Source organism: Pleurodeles waltl, chromosome 6, assembly GCF_031143425.1.
Source record: "Pleurodeles waltl isolate 20211129_DDA chromosome 6, aPleWal1.hap1.20221129, whole genome shotgun sequence".
Classification (NCBI taxonomy): domain Eukaryota; kingdom Metazoa; phylum Chordata; class Amphibia; order Caudata; family Salamandridae; genus Pleurodeles; species Pleurodeles waltl.
Window position 1 is genome coordinate 901,224,900 of NC_090445.1, and position 9,550 is coordinate 901,234,449.

The 9,550-nt window shown below is 43.6% G+C and overlaps 1 protein-coding gene across 1 annotated transcript; it reads left to right on the plus strand.

Annotated features, from left to right (window-relative positions):
• The first annotated feature begins 2,508 nt into the window (after positions 1 to 2,508).
• On the plus strand, positions 2,509 to 7,430 carry FOXI2 (forkhead box I2). Its single transcript, XM_069239714.1, has 2 exons — positions 2,509 to 3,477; positions 5,500 to 7,430. Exons 1-2 carry the CDS (start codon positions 2,868 to 2,870, stop codon positions 6,030 to 6,032), a joined length of 1,143 nt encoding a protein of 380 aa, XP_069095815.1. The 5' UTR covers positions 2,509 to 2,867; the 3' UTR covers positions 6,033 to 7,430.
• The last annotated feature ends 2,120 nt before the right edge of the window (positions 7,431 to 9,550 follow it).

The window sequence follows — 9,550 nt, forward strand, 5'->3', positions numbered from 1 at the left end:
TGTTCGAATCCTGGGAAAGTACATCTCATCTACTTTACACAGTCCTTGCTACATTTATGATTCCATCATCTCCTGTCCGTTGGTTCACACATAGGATTTTTGCTAAGCAGTTTTTATTAAACAATAAGCAGTTCAGGATCAGTTCAGCACATAAGCTTCTACAAGCTTCTACAAAGCACATATCGCACTAATATTTCAGCTTCTGCATGAGGCCTGGCAAAACTAGGCCACAACTTCGGTTAAGTTAACTCTACAATATAATGCAAAACACAAGTTATATATCTCAATATGACATACTACTACATTGTTTAATACATTTTCTATGTTTCATCCATGTTATTCATTTTATTAGTACCTTTGTGAATCTTGGTGACCATTCTCCGAGGACACATTTTCAAACGTGCACATTATTTTTTTACATTACTTTTTTCTGCATTTTATTATTATTCAAAATGCATAAACACTTATTAATATATCTAATTAACATATTATGCTTCAGCAACTGCTTGAAGGGGAAGCTATGTTCTGAGAGTGGAGTTTTTCGAAATACAGGTCTAGCGACAGGTCTCCGTAGGAGAGGTGCTGCCGGCAACAGTACAAAACGTTGTCATCAGTGTATTAAAAACAGCGAGCATCATAGAAGCTGACATCCTGATCAAGGAATTTACATTATTAAAAATATATGTGAACGGATCACATGAGGGAAACAGCACGCTTAGTTTTAAAATTCAACTTCTGGAATTCAGGGTGAGTTCATGAGGGCGCATTCCTTACAACTGCCCCAGGTAGATAAGGAGCAAGGCAATTATGTTCCTTAATCTCCTGAAACAAAGTAGATCTATTTAACTTCAGATTTTATCATGTTCTGCACAATTCGTGGAATAAGTTTAATACTGATAAAAAGAACTGTATTACTCACTGACTTTAGAGGCAAAAATAGTCGATAAATGATGTTGCTGTGCCTATTTAGAAAAAGCCTGAGCAGCGGGACGTTACACACAGACGAATGTACCGTGCTTTGAAGGGAACGTCCGTTGAATGATATCACACTAACCCTGGATGACCTCATCAAAGAGACAAACTTCTGGAATATCTAGTGTGGATTAATGTTCGAGGCGCTGTATTGGGCAAAGAGAACTGTTTGTTTCTATACCCGGAATGCCCCGTGAAGCTCTTCTAGCACAGTTGTTGTTCATAGCAGTATCAGGCTTAGAGCACTAATCTGAAACACGTACTTGTCATAATAATTACAACATCATAAAAGGTTCGCAGAAAGTTAAGCAGTTGAACTGCACGGCGTTTAATATATTCCAAATTGATATATTGTCACTAACAAAGAGATATTTAATTAGTCGGTGATTTTTTTGTATTAGTCCTACGCGAAAAGGTACAAACCAGGCCGCCCTACGGTGCTCTCCGGACGTCAAAAAAACTTAAATTTTAGCCACGCACTTTTAGTACTAGAAGCGCTCGAGGCTAGGAGTAAATTAAAAAAACATGAAGGAAGATCGAGTACTTAGACTCCGTGCGCCTAACTATTTAAAGGGCGCTGGCTTTAAATAAAATGAGTGCTAATACTAACTAGAGAGCTGACGCTCCGCATGCCTCTGTATAGCTCATAAAAACGGTTGGAATGGAGTAAAATGAAATACGACCGCCCTGTTTTTGTAAATAATGGTGGGTCACATCACGCCTAAGTGTCTGCTCTCTTTATATGAGCTACCTCCTGTGATGGGTGCTCTCTCTCACCGTGTACTGCGGCTGTGTACTTTCTTTCAAAACTCGGGTGTTTGTCGGTAAACACAACCTGTTCCTTCCCCGTTAATCCTTCTTAATGCTCGTGCCAGACCCACTAAAATGGGCATATGCAAGAAGTGTACTATGTACTGGGTATTTCTATGGCGTGCCGGTATGCTAGAAGACTTCAGTTGATTAACTGAAAAATACACACTCTCAACCGCAAGCGCACACAAAACATTATTTTACTTACCTCGGCTGTCATGGACGGGCGTATTCCAGCTAATTGTACTCAAATTGTATTACTCCAGTTAATAATACATTACTTTTCACTGTTGGTGTAATCGAAAATTGACTGAAAACGTGAAAAGCGGAGCCCCAAGTGACGCCCATAAGGACGAGCTGCTACTCACGTCCTGGCACTGAGTTTGCCACCTCCGAGGCCAGGGGTCGCAAATACAGTGCCAGGGGCCTCAGCTGCGACCCCTGACGACCCCTAAAGGACGCCCATGGAAAAGGTGCTAGCTCGCTAAGATTGCGAGCATAGGCTTGGAAAGGGTGTGGCTAAGGCAGGTGGAGTTTGCTGTAAATATACTTCCAGCAGATATTGTAGTTGGGGGGCGGAGGGTACTGTTTGCTGTTTTAAGTGGAGCGCCAAAGGTGATCGTTGCAGGTGACGGGGCAAGGTGTTAGGTATAAGTATGGGGCGCACTGTCAGTGCGAACAACAGTGAGCTGAGCTGAAGGGTGTGGCTTTGGGAGCTCTCCTCTGAAGAGAAGTGGTGAATGTTACCAGAGCACGTTGTTCGGTTGGTTTGGGGAGAGGGTACATCCTGTCAGTGTCACGTGGTCTAAATCCTGTGGGCAGCCGGTTGTGTGTGGGACGGGTGCGGTGCACGCCAGTGGGCGGCGGTGGTGTCAGGTAGAGAAGGGGCGTGCTCTCATGGAAGGCGGGCCTGGGTTGAGATACTCCAGCCTGTTGCGCATCCTTTTTCTGTACTCCCAGATCACCTGCAAGCTGTGCCTAGTCACGATTTGAATGGCAGCTCCCCCTCTACATCTAAACTCATTAACGGTGAGGGCTGGCTGCACTCCGTCCCACTGTTTTTAAACTTTCCATCAGGCGAGAGTATGAACGCTTTCAGCCAGCAGCCCACTACTCCGCAGCCGAGCAGCCTGCCACCCCCCAATGCCCAGGACATACTTGACATGGCTGTGTACTGTGACAACTTCAGCGTGTACCAGCAGAACCTGCACCACCACCATCACCACCACACGCAGCGCTCCCCGACCGCCCACCCGGCCAACTACGGGCTGAGTGACTTCAGTGCGCCGGCCTCCAGCCCCTACCTGTGGCTTAATGGACCGGCCATCAACCCCTCGCCCTACCTCCCTGGCTCCAACGGGTCCTCCTACATCCCGTCGGGCTACGCGGCCAGCCAGAGGCCCTTCCTCGGAGCCACCTCCGGCTTTGGGGGCGCTGACCTCAGCTGGCTGTCCCTGTCCAGCCAGCAGGACTTCTTCAAAGTGGTGCGCCCGCCCTACTCCTACTCGGCGCTCATCGCCATGGCCATCCAGCACACAGGCGACAAGAAGCTGACCCTCAGCCAGATCTACCAGTATGTCGCCGACAACTTCCCCTTCTACAAGAAGAGCAAGGCGGGCTGGCAGAACTCCATCCGCCACAACCTGTCCCTCAACGACTGCTTCAAGAAGGTGCCGAGGGACGAGGATGACCCAGGTGAGCAGCACTTCCGGGGGGATGCGGGTGTCATTGGGGCAACTTTTGCTGCCAAGGGCCAGGAGTTAAGTTTTCTATAAGATCAGCGCAGGTTTATTTTATATGTGGGGCACGAATGTGATATGATGCATCAATAACTTGTAAAGATAGTGCCAGTTCCGTATCGGGAACTCATTCTTAGCACGTCGGTTTGCACTTTTCGCATTTAGTACATGAAATTCAGGTCTCCGGCACACCCGTTTATTACACCACCCAAGTGTGTGATTCGTAATGAAGGTCGCAAATCAGCAGAGGGATCGTAATTCAGTGTCCGTGGTGGAACATAGTAATGTTGAGCTGAGTTACAATTCGTTGGGAAGAAAACGTTTGCAAAAAGAAAGGTGCAATATACGTTTGGCTATTGCATACACAGAAGTTGTTTAATGCGCCTTAAATAAGAAACTGTGTCACATCTTGCGTTATTTTCAATATATGAATGACAAATATAGACTTCATTATTGATTTTAAGTCAATCAGAACCTTGAAATATGAATAAACTAACTCACTAGTCCGATTTCAATAACGCTGCTGAACTGGCGCACGCAACTTTTGCACACCGCCTTTACAATATGAGCTGTACCTATGCATGTGTGTCCTTTTCTACTTTACATGCAGCGGTGTTTTCTCAACACTTGAATATTATTATGTCATATTCATGCTAACCTCCCATATTGGAATGACATACTATACGTGCTTATTGCTTTCATACAATCGAAAGCCTAGAATAACTTGTTCATGAGTGCGATTGCTTTCTCATCCCGTTATTATTTGACCCTCAACCACCAGAAACCAGTTAAATAATGTAAATGCATCATGCCCCTTGCCTGCCCAGAGGAGGTAAACAAACACCAGACATTATATGTAGTTAGCTATGCATTGTCATCTCACCAGTGGAATGAACAGTCGTTGCAACTCTCAGTTCTGATAACAAAAGATACTTTAAAATACAGTATTTCAAATAAGACACATTTTCATTGCGGTCCCAACCCTGAATAACCAAATTACATTTTTGCCCAGTCTTTTCGCTGTATGCTAAGGACAACATATTGTACACAATACTCACTTTGCCGTTTCACTTATATTTCTTTAGTTTACACATCTTTTTTAGTTTGGAAATGCATAATAACTAGCATGGTTCACTCAACAATGCTAACCATTGTGATATAAAAAGTAAATTCGAAACTAATGGTTGCATTCTTTGGTCTAGGTGCCAAAAATAAACGAATTTACATTTGTATTTGCCCTATTCTCAATTGTTGACTCTAATCAATGGGATATATATATATAGATTTGGTTAACGACATACATACAAAAAGAGTAGTTTATTGTGATGTTATCAGAAGCCTCGGTGCCGCCATAGAACTACTACCGTGGCTAGGTGTCATCTGTCTGTCTGTCCCTTGTAAAAAGACAGCGTGATATAACTTTGTAATTTAAAAAAAATCCATGGATATTCATATTTTAGGCATTACAATTCTGCTGTTGCTAAAGTGCATTATTATTGTTATTGTTATTTTAAATGTATTTTTTGTGCTTTTGGTATAGCCTCGTCCTGGCTCCCAGGAGCAGGCTGTACAGCGCAAATCTTACAGCACTAACAGCTGACTATGAGTTTGAGGTGATATATATGTGTGGAAATCGAATTACAGAAGGGTGGAGACATGTTACTGGGGCAGTGCTACAAAGTTCACTGTACACGTTTTTCTAAATATTACAATTTAAAGCACATGCACCTAAAATAATTTACCCAGACTCATAACATCTTGGACAAATTTCAAAACTGGGACTAGAACCAAGTTTTACCCCATCTACTATTAGTAAATTAGATTTAGGCCATATTTGCTCTAAATAACAACACACATACTAAAAAACCTACAAGTAGTATCCTCCTTTCTTTGCTGTTATGTAATTTTGCTAATTAGACCAGCAATCACATAAAGGGCTTATTCTAGTGCTTATGGAGTGTTGTCTCTTTCTCTTTAGGTAAAGGAAACTACTGGACTCTGGACCCCAACTGTGAGAAAATGTTTGATAACGGCAATTTCAGGAGGAAGAGGAAAAGGCGGTCAGAGTCAGTGGCAAATACCCAGGGTGTAGCGTCTGAGAAACCCGAGGACAAAGCCAGCGGTCTCAAAGAGTCTGTAAGCAGAACCATTCTAGGGACTGAGCCCACTGAGTTGCAAGCCTGCACCCCAGCTGGAAGTGATGTCAAGGCTCCTCCCACAGCCCTGGAATCCACCCCAACTTTTCCTGGCTTTGGCCCCATCACCGACTCTGTGCTTGGTGGACACACATCCTTCAGCACCCGACCCTTCACTCAAGGCAGGCAACAATCTATGACTGGACTGAGTCATTATAATACAGGGGCCAGTGGGGAGCCTGGGGCCCAGGCTCAGCACAAACTGAACTACTATATGGCCCAAATGGGGCAGCAGCAGGGTGGGGTGGGGGGATCTGCCTTGAACACGTTCAGCGTCAACCACCTGGTCTACCACAGAGAAGAGTCTGAGGTCTAAAGAGCATAAACAAGACTTCTGTCCTCCCCAGACTTTATTGGTAAAAACCACAATCTACACATTGATGCACCTCACCATGAAAACATTCTGTGTCAACCACGTGTTCTACCACAGAGAGAAGTTTGAGGTTTAAAGAGCGTAAAGAAGGCTTCTCTGTTCTCCCCTTCCCAATCTTTTCGGCACAATCCACAGTTTACACAGTGATGGTCCTCACCAAGAAAACTTTTATTGTCAACCACTTGGTTTGCCACAGAGAGGACCCCGAGGTTTGAAGCTGGGTCTTCTTCCCCCTGCCGTTTAATAGATTCTACAAACCACACACTGAAGCTCCCCACCATGAACACTTTCAGCATCAAATCTGGGTCAACTTTATCAGTCGCCAGAGGTCTAGTTTGCTTGAAGTGGACTTCCACCTCTGCTATCCCCTATCATGCCTAATTGGTAGATTCCACAGTCTTCAAAAAGAAGCTTCTCAAAATGAACACTTTCTAAATCACCTCCTGGTCTACCCCAGAGAGGAGTCAGAGGTTTTAAGCACGCCAAAAGGGCCATAATCCCCTATGTCTCTTAGTCTGCACACTGAAGCTCCAAACAATGCACACTTTCAGTGATGCCTATCTGGTTTACCACTGAGATGAATCCATGTGTTTAGAGCAGAGGTGTTGTCCACACTCACATCTGTCTCATTTATACGCACCACATACTTCAGAATGTAGCACCCCCTCAATGAGGCACAGCATGGTAGTGCCTGTATCGCACACTGCCCTTGACTACGTACCCACTGGAGAATGCCCTAGTTACTGAAACTGAAGCTTGCCAAATAATAAACATTGGCTGTTCATGTTTGATTACAATTTTAACAAACAACGGGATGGTAACGTACAGAATTTTGTAAAAAAATAAAATAAAGTGCACTGATAGTGAAGAGAGAACTATTTTTGTATAACATGTTAAAAACTATGAGTTTCAGATTCTGCACTGGTGTTTAATACTACTAGAGAGACACGTGTAGCATTAACCCCTCAACATACACTGAGCTTCCCACCAGCACAATTTTATGTGTTGTTCGGTAACTTTTGACATGCCACTACAACCTAGTTCTTCCTCTAGTGAATGTGATAGTTGTAAATAAAGAAAAGTGTTTATCTTTTGAAAGTAATATGACTGCGACTCATCCCAACTTCTTGAGCTGTTATGAATGTTACTCTGTAGTAGAATGAACCGACCAGGGATGAGTGTGACCATGCGTTTCTGGTGAGAGTGTGCTATAGAATCTGTGCTATTATGTTATGATAGCCTTAGTCATGCAGCACAAAGACGTTAGTCAAGGCAGCCAGGCGCTATGAGTAAAGGCAACGTTCTGTTTTTACAAATCATTGCACTTTATATCAGGTGGTGGTGATAATTACTCTAAATGGTTGCATTTTGACACTTTTATCCATTTTCCTGCTCTCGGGGAGGGGGGGAGGGGGGGGCACTTTTCAATTCACATCTATGACAGTCACACCCACAGGCAGTGAATGCACCTCTGGGCTACGTGACTGCCAATGCTGGTACTCACGAATTCCTTCTGTGAGTGCGCAGTGCTCACTGAGGGGCAGTTTAACAGGGAACGACATGAGCGGGATCGCTTAAAGTGAGCACTAGAAGTGCTCACATCGTTTTTGGGCTGACTGGAGTGCCTTAAACAGTGGAAGAGTTAGAGAAGTAGCATTTTACCACTTACACATTGATAAATGCTTTTTACAAGGTCTCTAAATTGTGGTGCTGTTTTAACAGTGCTCAACAGAATGCAACACACTAACATTACACAAGGCACAACAATAAAGCAAAAACATAATGGGGAACAACAAAAAGCAAAACAGCTCTTTTTACAATAATATGATGCAATACTGCAACATAAAAAACAACAGCACAAAAACATGCCCCCAACATAGCAAATAGGCACAAATATTCTTGTTACACATCACGCATGAAAAAAATCTGTTTTCATAGCAGCCTGGCAAAAGAGTGTTTGAACCAAGCACTGCTGACGACCGAGGTTTTCTAACACCGCCACTCAAGGTGTTTCATGATCAGACCCTTTGTTAGTTTAACCTTATTTCTCAATTTCTATAAACGGCAACATTAGAGAACGTTACCACGGTGCACAGAGGGCGAACAGCATGCGGCAGAGGTTAGACTGTACAGAATAAAACCTGCTCCGTCCTGTCACACAGGATGGGTTCAGTTTACTGCTCCGAAGACAGAATGAGACCGGAAGCAAGACTTTCCCGTCGCTGGCTGAAGGACCTAGACAGTGGACCCTGCTGACCACTGAAGAGGAGACTAGGCCAGCAGTGGCGACTGCGAGGTTAGGGACTGTTGCTCTGTGTGCGTGCGCACCTGCGTGTGTGTGGTGAAGTACTAAGAGAGTTTCCAGAGGTGAAAGATGGCGGCGACTGGAAGTTCACTGACCGAACAGGTTTACACCCTTAAATAATTGGAACTTGTAAACAGGGTTGAAGAGGACAGACGGCCATGATTCTGACAAATAAAAACAGGGAGTGTAAGCAAACAAGACTGAAAGAAGGCAACTGTTTTTAAAGGCCTCGCTGAATATTGTTGTGCCATTCAGCCAGGTAATCATGGTGCTTCTTTAAATGCATCATATATTCGGTATATTTTAAATGTGCGCAAGCAATTTAATCACATTGAGAAGAGCTGAAGGACACTACTGAGCCCACCTCAAAGACCGTTTACATGCTCCGATTTTTCTAGAAAATGTATAACTCTGTATAACTATTTTATGTATTATGATTAATTCCATATATTCCACAGCTGCTAATATATAGCACTCAAGATATGTGCACAAGACCCTGTCTCATGCATGCGGATCTCAGTGAAAGTAAGGTTCTCACGTTACATACATCTCACTTTCCAAGGCCATGTAGCACCCCCATGTATCCTTGATGGAGATCTGATAAATAATTAACAGGAGAGGCCAATACTGGTCTTGAGTCCTTTAATGTGCGTTTAAGTTCAAACTGTTTTATGACATGTAACTCAAAGCGCTTTATTTCCAGTTTCTTTGTCCGACTGCATGCTTCGGGTATTTTTTCATTTTATCATGAGACTGTCTTCCATGTGTACAGGTGAAAGGAGAAAGCCACAGAACTCCGGAAGTTTTCTAACACATTTATACAAAAAAAAACAAAAAAAAACGTGTGCTTGATTTACAAAGTGAAGCACTAACATCTCAAAATATACACCACCAGCATGGAAAGTACTATTAGGGCTCTTAAGTGAGGTGATATTGAGAGCCAGCACCCCCACTCTAAAAAGCATGACTGGGAAGAAAGAGGCAGAAGGGGAAGAGATGATCCTAAAGACGGCAAGTAATATTCAGGCACAATATCTGAGATATGTATGCAAACACAGTATGTGCAGTCAGACATGCTGCCAAGCAATGCAAGTACATAACCTGAGACGCAGACAACCTTTTCTCAGTGCCTTACTGCAGTGTTGGAACTGAGAAA

Coding starts and splice junctions, on each gene's coding strand:
- FOXI2 (XM_069239714.1), top strand. CDS start 2,868: ATGAACGCTTTCAGCCAGCAGCCCACTACTCCGCAGCCGAGCAGCCTG. Junction 3,478..5,499: donor GAGGGACGAGGATGACCCAG/GTGAGCAGCACT, acceptor CTTTCTCTTTAG/GTAAAGGAAACTACTGGACT.